The sequence below is a fragment of the Megachile rotundata genome, chromosome 13 (genome assembly GCF_050947335.1).
Source record: "Megachile rotundata isolate GNS110a chromosome 13, iyMegRotu1, whole genome shotgun sequence".
In the NCBI taxonomy this organism is placed as follows: domain Eukaryota; kingdom Metazoa; phylum Arthropoda; class Insecta; order Hymenoptera; family Megachilidae; genus Megachile; species Megachile rotundata.
In genome coordinates, this window is record NC_134995.1 from 5643019 (window position 1) to 5659458 (window position 16440).

Below are 16440 nucleotides of genomic sequence, written 5' to 3' on the forward strand. Positions count from 1 at the left end.
TATTCTTTACTCGTTTTAATGTTACAGAAGTGAATAGTTACTTCTGACTGACGCAACTGACGAATAAATCATATGGCAAGGGATTAATAATTTAGGGGGATTAACACCAGAACTACCAACATTAAATTATTGTTTATTGAAGAATGAAAAGGGAAATAAATAAGTACTAAAGCATCAAGTAATATATAGAACTAGTTTTTACCTCAACAAAATATGACAGACATTTCCATAAAATCACGACAATAAAATTTTGTAATATAAAATAAGAAATCTGAAACCAGTCATTTTGACTGGTTAGTAGTTCTAGTGTTAATAATAATAGTATCATTCTGTGATGGGTGAAGTTCTATTTTAATTCATCAGTGAAATTTGTTCAATTATTTATTTTTTAAGAATGGTGGAACCTTATGATTAATTTCTTGGGGAAATTAAATTTGTGGCAATGTACTGTGACCGCAGTCAACGTCTATAGATCTAAACAATCAATTTCGTGATTTATGGGTGCAGGAGATATAACAAGTTTAATCAAAGCTTTGCAAATTTGAGTAAAATATTACAAGTTTAAATAAATTATTAAGAGTGGAATGATTTTAACCCATCAAGATAGTTATGTCTTCAATTATTTATTATTTAAGTAATTGTTACAAAGAAACATCTAATGATTCATTTCTTATGAAAATTAATAATTTTGTGGTAAACAAGATTGTCTGACTTTCATTCAACAGTGTAGATGTTTGTTGAGTTATTTATTTTTTTAAGGAAATGATTGAAAAAAATCCTTTTAATTTCTAATGCAAATTAATTATGATCAGTATAGATGTAGGATTTTAATTTTAATCCATCAGTACACTTGTTTGTTGAACTATTTATTTCATAAGAATTGGTAAACTGAAACATCTTATGATTAACTTATCGAACTGAATAATTTTATATTAGTATACATTTTCGATTTTAATCCATCAGTCCACATAATAATATTATACACGTTATATGTATTAAACTTCATTCTATGAAGTTTGCAATCATTACAATGTCATGTAATCGAACTTTTTACAAAATAGTCTCTTCATACAATTAATAAAAATTAAGTGAACAGGATTCATTTATATCGAGATCAATTTTTCCGTAAATACATTATTGCACCTCAAATATTACACACTGCAATGGCAGTTAATTCGTGTTTCCCGATTACCAAGTTAACACGTTGAGTACCGTGATGAATATGACCATGTACCTTGCGGAACACCGCAATCAAAATTTTCACGAATATGAATATTTAACGTGCTCACTATCGTGCGAATCATGGGTGATTGACGGAATAAATTTAGACTGATCACTTAACTAAACAATTACGAAAATCGGATAATTTTATATATCACCGTAGTTGGAAATACGAGACGTATACCAAAATACCTGAATTTTTTGTTAAAACAAAAAATTAATGGTGGAGTAAATAATATTCTGTTAGATACATTTTGCAGAAAATTAGGAGTGTAGGAAGAAAGCTTCGTCCTTGATATTTTAAAAGATTTAACCACTAAATTTGTTATTTTATTACATTAATATAGTATGTTAATATAAGTTAATTAGTCAATATATTAATATAATTAACATCTTACACATAATAATTTATATAAAATCTTAATTATGATGTCTATTAATTTATAATATTTGTGTCCTGTCGAATTGAGAAGCAATTTGTTGATTTCATCATTTTCTACACTGTGAACAAATTTTTTTACAAATACTAAAAGATGTACAAATTCAATTTACTAATAAAATAAAAAATAACGTCATACAAAAAATTGTATTCCATTTTTCCTTATGAATTTATCCAGTTCTGGTTGTACCAAAAAACCCTACATAAGATTCTGAGTCAATTAAAATTATTTACATTGTGTTTGAATTGATAATATTTTAAGCGATAATTGTCAAATGATTACAAGTTTAAACAATGATAATTGTTAAATGATTGCAATTGACTCAAAATAAAGGAAAGATTAATGTATCGTTTAAATGTTTACACAGACATTTCCGTCGATAATTACAATGACTTTAGAACTATTTACAGATGCGAAGTTCTCCGGAAGCGATAAACAAGTTGTGGACGCCAATTCGTCCAAACTGTTGAACACCATGAGAGGGTCATCCGATTAAGGTCTCGGACTCATCGTCGAAGGTAAGCCTCGTCAATTTTACAATTATACGCCCACAAAGCATCGTTAACTCATTGACGCTCGTCAACTTCCTAATTGGCACACGATACGACCTTTTTTCGGCCAATTTTTCCAGCTCGTTTAGTCGCCAAGGTAATTGGCGGTTTATTTTGCTTGCAATGCTGACTGCAGTTAAAGCCTGCAGTTAATGAACCGACTGACAACGCGAAACTTTTGTAAATAATTTAATTTATAGCAAATTATAGTTTTGATAGGCCAGTTACTTTTATAAAGTAATGTAAAATTATAAAATAGTTGATGTTATACAATTTTTGAAAAATACAAAATATGTTTGTTGACTTTTAATTAAAATGGAAAATGCTTAATTAACATTGAAATATGAAAGATATTTCATGTAAATATTTTCATATTTTATGTTTCAAAAATATTTCATATAAATGTTTTCGTATTTCATATTTCAGAAATATTTCATATAAAAATTTGTTCATATTTCACATTTCAAAAATATTTCATATTTTTATGTGAAAAATTTAAAGGACGAAATTCATACAAACAGATGACTATAAAAACAGAATGACTATAAAACAGATGACTATCTACATTTTTATATTATATATAATTTTTATATTTACATTTTGACAATGGCTTAAATAATGACTTAAAGGTAATATGTTACGTACTTTGATGTTCATTAAATTTTACATCCATAATAAATTTTGCAATCCTAATATGTTAAAACTGAATTTCAGTTTGAAAATATTTAAAAATGATTCTTTAAATAAAAGTATAAAATTACAGCTTTCGTTATAACAGTCACTTTCCATAAATGGCTATCTATAAACACAACAGTGTAATGCTCTTAGAAGATTAGGAATCTTTCATAAAACGTTGCGTTAGTATTACTTAAACCTCAACATTCTTGTACATCGATATAACTAAAAGGTTTTATTAAACGTGTGATAAAGTTGATAGTACGTGTAAATTTGTTCCTTCAACGGAAATATATACGATCCCTTAAAACCTCTTCCGAGATTTAGTACCGAAACGTTTTAACGCATTGTGAGCAAAGCAGCTGTAATTTTTCTTTGTGTCCGTCTGTTTCCTCGAAGCTATCATGATTGGAGTGCAACCAAAATATATTAGGAGTAGGTTCAAGCTTGGCTTGATATTATAGATTATTTTGGATCGATAGTTTGAATAATTCAATAATAATTTAAAATACAACAGCATTTTTATAAAATTTAAATTTAGCAGTTTTAACGAAATTTGAAGTTAGAAATCGTGGATTTTGATAATTGTAAGTAGTTTAAAAAAGATATAGGTATAAACAGTTTCAAGTATAATTGAACTTTTGATTACAAGTGTAATTAAAGTAGATTCAATTATTAAAGTATCTTTTACACATACTATGATTAGAAGTTTATTTTATTGCAATTACATTATAATAATTAAAATTACGTAATTTTCATAGTAAGTGAATCTAATGTTAATAAATACGTAAATATCAATTATGAAAATTCTAAGTTTATTAATCTTATTCATTTTTATAAATAATTTTATTGAGAAGTTTGTTACAAAGTTTGTCACTAAGTTCAATCTTTCTAAATTTGAATCGATAATTAATAAAAAAAAATACTCAATTTCGATTTAATGGACTGATTTAAAATTAATCTACATATATGTGCAGAATTTAATATAACAATCAACAAGTTCATTTATAAATAAAAAGATTAATAAAATTAAGAAAGTTAATCAAGTATTAAATAAAATAAACTAAAGTAATTACTTAAAATATTGATTAATTACTTTATCTTAAATATTGATATTAAAATAAAAATATCAAAAAATATTTTGTGCTAAGTAAATTTATTTAAATATATATTTGCTACATTTTTGGAAGACTCAAAATAGAATTGAAAATATTTTCAATAATTTCGTTAATTATGAAATTTTTATTTATGTTTGGTAATGCTAGAATTTTGTAAAGCATATTTACAACAGGAAATAAAAAAAGGTTGAACAACATCAGCTTTTGCATTCTTACCTTATTTTATAATAATAAATAAAACAAATAAAAATTGCAGTATATTTTTAAAAGTTATTTAATGGCAAATTCCTGCGTGACTCACGTATACTTTTCTATATTTATTATATTAAAAAAGATAGTAACTTCTGTTACTTTTAAAAGTAACATAAATTTCTGTTGCCTTTTAATCTGATACAACCTTGAATTCTATTTACACACTATATATTTCACATACTATAATTTCAAACTAGATAATTCATTTTTCATGTAAATATCTCTCGCGAACAATAAGCACTGAAGTTTCACGAAGTGTTCTTTTGTATTGCAATTGACTCCGATTCGTGAGTCCATATTGAACTTGATCTCATCCCCAAACCACTCGATGCAAACTTCGCTCAAGATAATCTTTTTTCGCGTAAATCACAACAAGGATTTAATTATGCATGGGCGTCTGACAACATACTGCGCTAATCAGCATCTAAAGGACTTCCTAGTGTTACGACTCAATATTATGTACCGGCTTTTCTCATCGCTTGCAGTCTAATGCCCCCGAACATCGAGGCCATTGTACACTCCACAACATAAACACAGTGCACTTTGATCATCTCATTATCATTAGAGATTATTTTGATTATTATAGATATAATCGGTAACTGCAGATATAATTGATAATGACAACTAGCTTTCTTGTATTTATAACTGCTTCACAGTTATAACAAGCGATGTATTTACATTACAAAATATTTTTATTATCACAGAATTGATCCACACTTATCTTTAAATCGATATGTTACTTTGTCTTCGAACATATCTACATAAATCTCAATTTTTATCTACGTTATATTCCTATGCGCAAATAATTAATCGAGAACATTCTCAGCCGTGCGCTAACACGCCCGATCAATTCACTAAATTATATCACGACCTAATATTCTCACATCCGCTTTACGGTCACGAAAAATCGTCTCGTAAAATTTGCAGGCTTCGAAACTCCCCTTATCGAACCCCACATAAGTTCCCCTTTATGATTTACACCCCATCCAATAATTCGTAACACACCCCATTCGTTATTTTCACACGGAAGTTCCAAAATATGCGTCGTATTATATTTTTACTGCGTGTTTCCCCGTGTTCAATATTCGGAGCAATGACATTCGAATAGAGCAGACGATGCTCTAACGAAAGGACGCGATTTGTGACAGGGTATTTAACAAGATGGCGAACCGCGTGCCCACCATGGTCCCGCGTTCGCCAGATTACTGAAAATACTCGCGCACGTAATAAACACCAACCTGTTCGCTGCGTGACGTCGCCGTTCTGTCGAACCGCGCCGGCGGCGTCGTCCTTGCTCGGATTCACTTGTACATCCGTCATATTTTACTCCGTCAAGCACCTCTTGTTTGGCCGTGAATTAACGCGACGGCCGGTCGTCACACTTGCTACGTCGTTACACGCGCGATAAAACGCGGCGGGAAACGTTTGGTAAATAAACCGGGCGGAAAAAGGGATCGCTTTAATCGACGACGTAATCAAAGTGGAAGACGAAACGCGCGGCACTTGCGACGCGTTTGAACTGACTGGCTCGGCCGCCGGGTTTCCGGGATCTCCCGAACGCCCCACGCCTCGCTACCGGAAATCGCCGAGCGTTTACGAACCACTCGAGTGATTCTCAGGTACGCGACGCGACGCGCGACGATCGCAATCTGCGCATCGCGTGTTCACCCTTCGGCCAGATAGAGCTACCCTTCGCGCTTAATTTCTTTCGCATGACGAAAATGCTGTGCGATTATGGCTTTCGCGCTGAAACTGCATTTTGTGAAACTACGCTGTTAAACCATAGCGCAATAATTACTGTTTTACATGTTTCTTTAATTCTTTTGGTCGTGGCGTTACTATAAAACCCCATCTCCATTAACTCATGTATTTAAATGTACAAGTCAAACCGTGGCAGATACGAGTTTTTACCAGAGAATCAAACTTTCTTAAAAGGAACCAAAACCACCAGAAAAATTGTAAAAATTTCAAACTTTAGTATTAATTTAAATTAGTTTTTGGTATTTTCAGAACTTTTTGAAATAATAATTTGCAAATAATTATGTAGTTACTTTAGGTCAAAATTGTTCTAATCTTTAAGAATTTAAAATGTAATAAAGGTGATAGGATATGCTATAAAATATTTATCGTTTTATTGACATAGCACAACATAACAGTACTAGTTAAATTTTCACGAATTGTACTGAAATTGTGGGGTATCTTAATGGAAATTACCGAGAATTAATTCGTATGGTCAATATCGATTAAGAATACTGAAACATTGATAATATTGCGTCGAGACTGTATGCTGATAGTGAATTTCGTAAAGTGTTGGAAATAAAACTGGAGCACCTTGTATATCACAAATTAGATACGCGGTTATAAAATGAACGGCGGTAAAAGTGGAGTAATCCTTTGTAACATATATGTATTTTAAATTCAGTTCAATGGTTATATACACTAGCGAGCGTAATAGGCCTCTCCAGGGAAAATGGCGATATAGAAAAGAAAGGTACCATCACTTGTTGGTTTGTGGTTCGAAAATTTCCAAATTATTAAATTTGAAAATTTAGATAATTGAATGTTTAAGAATTTGAAAATATAAAAATTTGTACATTTCAGGATATAACTTGAAAAAATGCAACAGAAATTGTAAACTTGAAAAATTAAGTTCTTAGAAACTTAGAAAACTAGGAACTTGGAAATTTAAAAATTTGTTAATTTAAAGAAGCTGGTTTGGAATTGGGAATTTGGAAAATTGTAAAATTATAGTAGTATTTGTTTGCACAATATTAAATAGTTTTAGAACAAAAACAATAAATAAGGAATAGAATTATAAAAATCTTCACTTCGTGCGAAACAGTTAAGAATCACCTGAGATGTTTCTTTAATACTAGAACGTTCAAGCTTCACCTATTTCAATGAGATTAGCATCCCCTATGACACACATTCCACAGGGTTTGAGGCCAATTTTTATATTCATATCTAAACGTCGTATAGTAATAAGCTACTGCAATTACTTTTAATAAGAAACTTAAACCTTGAAGATTAATGTTAGTGTAAAATATTAATATTAGTAAAATATAAAATATTAATTAGTATAAAAATTATTACAAATTAATCGACTTTGTGGATTTCTAATCTTTCAAATTTGAAAATTCGTGCATGTTTAATTTTCTAAATTTCCAAATTTCTAGATTACTTAATTTTCAAATTTTTAAATTTATAACTAGTTTAATTGTTCATGATATTCTTTGATACACATTAAACAAGTTGTAGAATTTATCATTGGCAATTGTTTTTTAAATAATTATCTTTTAATAATTATAACGTTATACATACGACCTAAGGATCAAAAGAATTTTTTAAATTATTTAAATATGAAACTGAAATTACGTAACTTAAATATGAATCTAAAACCATGAATTTTAAATATGAAATTGATTGGTGAAACTAATATTATAAAATTAAATGATGAAACTGAAATTATAAAATTTAATTACGGAACAAAATTATAAAATTTAACTGCAAAACTAAAATGATGAAGTTTGACTACGAAACGAAAATTGTAAAATTTTAATATGAAACAGAAATTATAAAGTGTAACTTCTAAACTAACATCATGAAGTTTAACTACGAAGGTAAGACTATAAAATTTAGCAGCGAAATAACCTACAAAATTTATCTATGGAGCTAAAAATATGAAGTTTAGCTATGCAACTAAAACTACAAAATTTATCTTTGAAAGTAAAATTATGAAGTGTGACTACGAAACTAAAACTAGGAAATTTATCTATGAAACTAAAATAATGGGGTTTAAATGAATTTAATATTTAATGATTTATAAAATTATGAAGTCGTAACTAAAATTGCGAAATGCAAATGCGAAACAACGTGAAGCCACAAAAGTTTCTCGGGGTTGATAAAATTAAGCATGAGGAGTAAAATAACATCGATCTTTTAATTCGGTTTCGTACAATATTAGTACACATATATTAAGATATGATACATCTTTCTTATTATAAATACGTGTTTCGTGTTACAGCTAAATGTATATTAAACCGAATCAAACAACGATGGCTTTGTGCGTTGAACATTATTTAATATTGTCTTTCCTTTCACGGAATTTTATTCATCTTGCAACATTTTGAATTTATTGTTTCCCCTCGAAGGGTGCGATGGCGGCGACGTTGACTCGAAATATGTTTCCTCGTTTACGCGTAAAATATGAAATGTTTCGGCTGCTCCTGGTAATTTTTTAACAGGGGATGATTAGTGTGATGAATATGATGAACTGTTTCCCTCGATGTGTAGTTTGTCGACGGATGAATACCGGCATGACAATGTTTGTGTCGTTACTTCATTCGTCCGCTCTCTCGCAGAGTCTCTTAAGGAACGCTAAAAAGAACGAAACGATCGATATTAACATTTCGTCTCAGGGTAAAATGGCACAAGTCGAATGACAACGAGCAAAAAAAAGTATTTACAACAGTCGTAGGTCGCGGATTCAGTGTACCGCTGTGTCAATCGAACTTGGTGCCTGGTGTACAAAAATAAGCCATACCGTATATGATAAGCATTAAAAAAATCTGATTCGCGAAGTCCTGATTTCTTGGAAATATTTTACACGTTGTCTCAGTTTGTTCACGTGAACGTTCGTTACACGTTGTTCACATTATCACCGTGATTGTCACCGACAATTTTTATTTTTGAATAGATGATGCGGATGAATAGATAGATAAATGTGGTTGATACATCGAAGTCTGAAGAGTGAACTATGTAAAATAAATGATTTTTTCAATTTTTCAATTTTTCAATTCTTCAATTCTTCAATTTTTCGATTTTTCGATTTTTCGATTTTTCAATTTTTCGATTTTTCGATTTTTCGATTTTTCAATTTTTCGATATTTCAATATTTCAATATTTCAATTTTTCAGTTTTTCAATTTTTCAATTTTTCAATTTTTCAATTTTTCAAATTTTCAATTTTTCTATTTGAAGATTTCATCTCTTACTTCGACCTATAATCCCAATATCAATATCGCTGTAATTTATAAACGAGAATCGTGTAGATTATGTGATTTATTTATACTCTGCAAACTTCGACGTATTATAAATGTATGTACTTTTAGTAAGAAATGAAAACAGTGAAAATATTTTGAATTGTATCAAAATCGTAGTTATCGATAGTGAACAATAAATAAAAAATTAATTACAGCTTTATTGTATGACAAACTTTAATGCTTAAAATGGTTAACAAAGATACTTTTTTCAATTTAAATTTTTTCAATTTTTCAACTATTCAATTCTGGAAACTTCTGACTTTCAATTATTCTACATTTTAGTTATTTAACCTTTCAATTTTTGCATTTTTCAGTTTCTCAATTTTTCAATTGTTCAATTTTACAATTTTTCAATTTAGACATTTCATTTCTTACTTCACACTATAATCCCAATATTAATATCGTAACAAAATTTGTTCAGTAATTATGTCTCTTGAATATTTCATCATATCAGATTTATGATGCAATTTGTCGGTGACTCTCACGGTAGTGAACGCATTATGCTTAATCAATCGCGTACGTCTCATAAACTTCGGCTATGTTGCGAGAACGTACACTTTGCAAGTGTCGGTGTTCATTAATATTAATAAGCACCTGTAACTTAAAACTGAGTACAGAAAAGACAATAGAAAACTTCCATTGATAGAAGTATTACTGGAAGTTAACAACATAGATAGTTAATATAATTACACTGACATTTATAATCGGCACAGAGTTTTGCTGTAAATTAAAGAAGTTCGTCGAAATCCGTGACGTCAATAGATAATTTATACAACGTAGCTTCACATGTGTACTTAAATTTTACAATTTAATTCGTAAATTCTTATTTAAAGAAACTTATACTTTTCATTACTACTTAATAGAAGAATTTATCAACTAAACGTTTCAAAATATTTTTAATTATTAAAAATTGATTGTTTTGTGATGTGCAAAATGTATGAAGTTTTTAAAGTACTTTCATGTGTGATGAAAGTTTGTCAAATATACTTTGTTCTTTGGTAAAAATTTGTCAAATAAATTTTTTTCCTTGGTAAAAGTTTATAAAACAATACTTGTACTTTAGTAAAAATTTTGTGATAAAGATTAGTTAAACAATTTCAATCGTTCGGTAAAGGTTTACCAAATAATTTTCGTTATACATCTCACATAAATTTACTAAATTCGACTAAAATATCACGTTGAATTATATCATACCGCCAAGCGTTCTCAAAGGACGTATGTTCCACTTTAACTTCAGAAACATTGAAAACTCAAGCACCATTTTATGAAATCTACGTCAACGATTCTATTGAGTCACGGACCTCGTGTATGAATAAGTCTGAAGCTTTTGTACGTGTTGCTGTACGAGAAGCAGGTTATCGATTTCAGCATCCCTGCCATGTTGAATCGTTGCGTCCTATAAACTGCGAGATGTGCGTAACGCCAGACAAGAACAAAACGTTTGTTAGTTCACAAACGACATCAGACGAAGACCAAGAAGAAGCAGAAGAGATAGAGGAGAGAAAGCTGATTTCGGAGGCATACACTACAGGGTGTACTTACGAAGGACGATTATTGTGAGATTGACATCAGCTCTGCTTATAATAGCACCATCATCTTCTTCAAGAACGCTGTAGAACACAAAACACGTGGAAATGTCATGTGACGGGGAGAAAAGGAGCTGAGGGTTCGAATCCCTGCGATTTCCTGGACATTTTTGGGCTGCTGCGTAAAATTCTCTAAGGGTCTACGACTACATAAAACACTGGGATTTATGGGGGCGGAGGTAGTTCTCTCGAGTAGAACTTCTACTGCAAAATCAACGACTACTGGTAAAATGTAAACAAAGGCTTCTTCTATAGCTTACTGCTGCTTTCCTTTTTTATAGCGATGCTCTACATTATTGTGACTGATGCAGCTCATTTAACACTCTTACTTTCTTCACCTATTCCTGAGATGCACGTTTCTGTTTTGTATGTGGATCGATACTTACGAGCATAGGGGATGAAACCGTCCTCGTCTTCGGGGTCCATACAGTCCTTCAGTACTTGGTCTACTTCTGCATCCTCGAGACGTTCACCTGTTACATAAGTTAAAATGATTATTAGTTGTCATATACTTCTTTTCGAAACTTCGTTTTTAAACCTGAAGAGCGTTAATCTTTGCTATTGTTCCTTTTACCTTGTATATCGCTGATAAATAAAAGTATCATTCATTTTTTATAATTATCATTTCATTTATTATTACTAAATAATAATTATTTATTACCTTATAGTGTTTACTTACCTTTGTACTATTTTATTTGTTGCTTTATACTTTTATTTATTTATCAGATTTTTAGAAGGTTTATAAGTTATAATAAGTTTTAACTGTGACCACTCTATAGCAACTGGCAACACGAAAGATCTGTTATCAAATTTTTCAATTTCTCCGAAAATTTAAAACAAGTTAGATTTCTAAATTTGAAGATGTGTCATTTTTAAATTGTATAAATGTAAAAATTTGCAAGTTGCGTTTAACTCAGTAAACTATCGTTTTAAAATAAAAATACGAGCAGAGCAGAGACACCACTAGTTGATATTTAAAAATAAATAATGTTCAAGTAACATAGTATTATGTTTAAGTAACTATTGATAACTAAATGTATGATAAATAAAATAGATAAATTAAGTAAGAACAATGACAGTACCAAGTGCAAGAAGTGTGTGCGAAAGTTCAGCGGCAAGCATGGTTCCATTTTCTTGTTTGTCGTATAGCTTCAAACACTCAATGAAGTCTTCGTAGACCCCTTGATCCTTATCCTTTTTGCACTGGCTATAAATTGGCAAGAACTCATCGAGTTTCATCATCTTCTCGCCCTTCTTTTTCGTTCCTCCAAGCTTTTCTATGGTAGCGTTGGTAGGGTTGAGGTTGAGGGCCCGAAGGACGTTACCAAGGTCGACTGCGTCGATGACGTTGGTGCCATCGGCATCGTAGATCGAGAAGGCAAATTCGGCCTCTATTTAACGAAACATAACCTACAAATTAGCTTGTGATCTCCGAACGTATTATTTGTCATATACAAGGTGACCTAAGTTGTTTTTGCAGAGTATCGACATTATACAAATAAATCCGTACATTATACCGAAATTTCAAATAAATGTAAAACCGTAAATGTTTTAGACTCATGAAATTTTAGAAAGTTGAAAATGTTTTGGACAACTTCGAAGGAAGGAACTGTACCAGATAAAGAATTGTTAGTTAATATGGTGAAATGTAACAGTATTTTAATGGTTTGTGAAATATAACTTAGTTTTTAAATAAAGTAATAAGTATGAGAGACAATATTATCACTGAAATTCTTTTTTAATATTTCTATAGCTCTTTTTCAATGGTCCGTTTAAATACTGATGAACGCTCCACTTAATTTTGGGGAGAGTTGAACGAATAAAATTATTTCAAATACAAATTCAACAGCATGCGTTGAAAATTTATTTAATGAATGGAGTTTTCTTTCACTTCTAACTATTGGATAACTTCATTATTAGTTAATGATAGCTGATTTTTAAGTAGAATAAAAATAGAAAACGTCATAATGTAAATAAGAAAATGAAGTTTAATTAGAAAACGATTGTTGACTTTTCTAATGTATTTTTTTTTATTTTTCTTCTATAGTTAACTCCTTATTCTGTACAACCCTCAGCGCACCTCACTGATTCCAACTGTATTTTCAATATGATGAAATAATTACCGTATTAGTTACAGATTAAAATGTAATATGTAAAGTTTGAATTCAGTAAAACAGTTATCAAAGAATTCTTGACCTGAGAAATTCAGTTTTTTATAAATTTTATAAATTCATCATTATATTTTTGTTACAAGTTTTTAATAAAATCTTTTCTTATTTCTATTAATTATGTGCTGCCACCATTTTGTGAAATAAAACTTGGAGCACCCTTATTCCACATTTTATTGACCTTAGGTATCCGCATTTGATAGGTAAGTTCTAAATGTGTCTCTTTAATTTCATTTTATAAATATCTTCTCGAGGCGCAAGATTATTTGTTTTCGTTCCATTTAGAAATTATTTCAAATATTAGGTTGGCAGTCAAGTTGGTTCTGTCTCGTATTTTACTTCAAAGGCGATCTAATTTTAGTGCAAGTCTGAGAAATGACCACAAATATTAGATAAGAAAATTATTATTATAATAAATAATTTTGGGGGATGAAAGTTTCTAATCTAACAGATGGGATTGATATATGTCATATGAAACACTATAAAATCCAAATAGCTTCTTGATAAACATTTTCCCTTACTTTTGAATTTCGATAATAAAACCACTGTCACATGAAGATAAAAATTGTTCAAAAAACGAATTAAATTTTGAACGAGGATTTAAAGATATTACTTTAACATAAGTATTATATTTCGAATCGTTTATAAGTAATCTATTGTTAAACTTATTTTCTTTTTATAATTACTTCTCGTCGAGTGCTCAAAATATAAAAAATATCCTGTGTAACAGTAGTTAATTTTACTGGTTTGGTCTTATTTTTATCATGCGTTAAAGTAACAATAAAATTATGAGACAGTCACGTAAATTATTTCTGGTACGAGAAAATATTATTTGCAGAAGAAATTTCCGAAAGAAAAAAGAAATGAGATTCTGTAGGTTTACATCAGACCTAAATTATGAAGACACCAATTATGTTAATTATTATAAAACTATAAACACGGTAATGAGGGAAAGTTTAAAATATATCCACTTAAAGAAGTTAAAAAAATAGAAATTTCAGAAGATGAAACTGTTAACCCCTTGCCATCAAACGAATCTGATTCGTGACTCACTCACAGTCCAAATCTTCTAAAAACTTTTAATGTACTTGCATTTGAAATTTAAGTCTATAAATTGCATAGTCTTAGTTCCCTGAATGCAAAACATTTTAACTTTATTTGTTTTCATGCTATAGTAGTGAATAACTAATTTTGACTGACTTAACTGATAAATTATCCAAATGATTAAAATTAAGAAATATCAAAATTTATTTATCTTTCTTATGAAAATAAACATCTACTTTCATCAGCAAAACTTTCCAAGTTTTAAAAAAATTCCCAGATTCCCAAGTTCCCAAAGTTCCACATCAAATCCCATTCTTCCCGACGGTTCCGATTTGATCACAAACTCAAATTTCAAAACTTTCATACATTTCCTTTAATTTTATCATCTGACATTGGTTCCATTTAAAGGAACTTATTTCCGCCATAGGCTTTTACTGGGCGCTTCACATCACGGTTACCCTATAAGTTTCGTATCGACAAATTCCAACGCAATCATCAACAGCGTTCCCCATCTTCCTGCCCCCATAATCGGAAATAAAAAGTGCCTCACTTCGACAACTTCCTTCAAATCGGAAAAAGTTTCCTCGATCATTTTAAATGAAGAATGCACAACGTGAAATCTGGGTTAATATCAGCTGAAGCGTGGCTGTTCGTGCGTACCTGGTTCAAAAATATAGTTCTATTTTAAGGCGCAGCAGCTCCCACCCAGCAACCGATTCAAGAACTTGCTGGTGGAAGTAGTGGGTCAGATTACCTCCGCCGAGCCATATAAGAACACAGTAGTAACTATTTTTGAAATGGTGCTTCCCATTCGGGGTGATTACACCTCTGCTACATCGTTTGCTAACGATTACGTAACACGGTATAGACGCTACTAAACGTGAAACTATGCGATACAAGTGCAGACCCATTTGCAAAACGTTCCAACCCCTTAAATGAAACATGCAATTTTTTAACAGAGTGCTTGTGGCCAACGTTCGACACACGTAAACTTTTATCACATTTTTCTAGGGTGATATTTTACGGAAGTGTATCACAAGCACATTTTTGATCTTTACTCCCTTCACGACATTTCAATCTTCACGGGCAATTTTCCTCACTTCCGCGGAACGCTTATTACTCGATACACTCGATACTTCACCGTTGTCTCAAGAATTATTCGAAGATTTTTTATAAGCAAGAAACACGTACACACAAGGAAACGTTTTCCATATGTTTTACTCACTTTCGACTTCCCTGGCGCTAAGGTCTGCCTGCAAAATAAAAAACACGATCATTTAAGTTTAGTAATATTAATTTAGATATTTATATATTTTATTTTCATGCGGTTATTATATTTCAAGTCAATATAAATAAAATAACGCTTAATATTTTAAGTTAGTATAAGTGAAATACTTCGAATTTGTATAAGTTCGAATTGTAAGAATGTTAACACATTTTAAGTCAGCATAAGTTATTATTTAAGTTAGTATAAAATAATATGTATTTCAAGTTAGTATAAGTAAAATTTTAAGGGTAAGCAAAACATTAACACATAATATTCTAAATTAGTATAAGTAAATTAGTACATAATTAACGTTAGTATAAATCAAATATCACATTCTTTAAATCAGTATAAATAAATCAACGTATACTCTAAATTCAAAATATTTTCAAAAACATACCCAAACCCAACATACCCAAATATAAAAACGTACCCAATACAAAATTATCGTGAACAATAAAAAACAAAAATATCCCGAAACAAATGATTTAAAAAATGCAGCAGAACGTGAAGAAGAAATGCAATCGAGTTAGCACAAATTGTTAAAGAATCTCTCGAGATAAAAGTGTAAGTCTCACCATTGTAGTGTGTCTGGTGCTACTGGATGTTAACCGAACGGAGCGTGAACCAGAAGTGGTATCGGGTGTTACCAAATTTATTCATTTTATTTCTGTAGATGGCGCAGTGATCAGGACACACGAGAATTACAAGGAGGTCCAGACCGAAAGGCTCAGTTCGGGCGAACAGGGTATCGGCAACACCGCGGTCCAAAAACAGTACGAGAGGCAATCGCGGTTTTAAAACGTGCTTCCTACTACGATAAATGGTTTTCGACGGTAGCGTTCGTATGTCATGGCTGCCAGATCTGCAACGCAGGGTATACGCGCCAAACAAAAATACCCGTCAAGCGGCCTTCGATATGTGCCCTTAACATCCCCGATTACCCTAAATGCCCAAGATGGTATATTCGTCGTTGACCCCAAAATTTTGACCAAAACCGGTGACTGTATTCAGAAAGTATGTACCAGGTACATCATCGCATCCACTATGTCTGAAAGAACGCGTGGAATTTGTTTCGCG

General features: G+C 30.9%; 1 protein-coding gene across 2 annotated transcripts; it reads right to left on the reverse strand.

The window, feature by feature from the left end:
- Positions 1 to 8178: 8178 nt before the first annotated feature.
- On the reverse strand, positions 8179 to 16070 carry Mlc1 (Myosin light chain alkali). Of its 2 annotated transcripts, XM_012280811.2 has the most exons (6): positions 15939 to 16070; positions 15322 to 15349; positions 11967 to 12275; positions 11271 to 11357; positions 10841 to 10908; positions 8179 to 8634 (listed from the first exon to the last, which is right to left on the reverse strand). In XM_012280811.2, the coding sequence occupies exons 1-5, from the start codon at positions 15939 to 15941 to the stop codon at positions 10877 to 10879; spliced, it is 459 nt and encodes a 152-aa protein (XP_012136201.1). In that variant the 5' UTR covers positions 15942 to 16070; the 3' UTR covers positions 8179 to 8634; positions 10841 to 10876. The 2 variants fall into 2 exon arrangements, with proteins under 2 accessions (XP_012136201.1, XP_012136199.1); XM_012280809.2 differs by lacking the exon at positions 10841 to 10908.
- Between the last annotated feature and the right edge of the window lie 370 nt (positions 16071 to 16440).

Excerpts from the sequence above, each read along its gene's own strand:
- Mlc1 (XM_012280809.2), bottom strand. Across the intron at positions 12,276-15,321 it reads TAGCGCCAGGGAAGTCGAAA|AGGCCGAATTTGCCTTCTCG; the intron begins GTGAGTAAAACA and ends TTCGTTAAATAG. Across the intron at positions 11,358-11,966 it reads GCACACACTTCTTGCACTTG|GTGAACGTCTCGAGGATGCA; the intron begins GTACTGTCATTG and ends CTTATGTAACAG.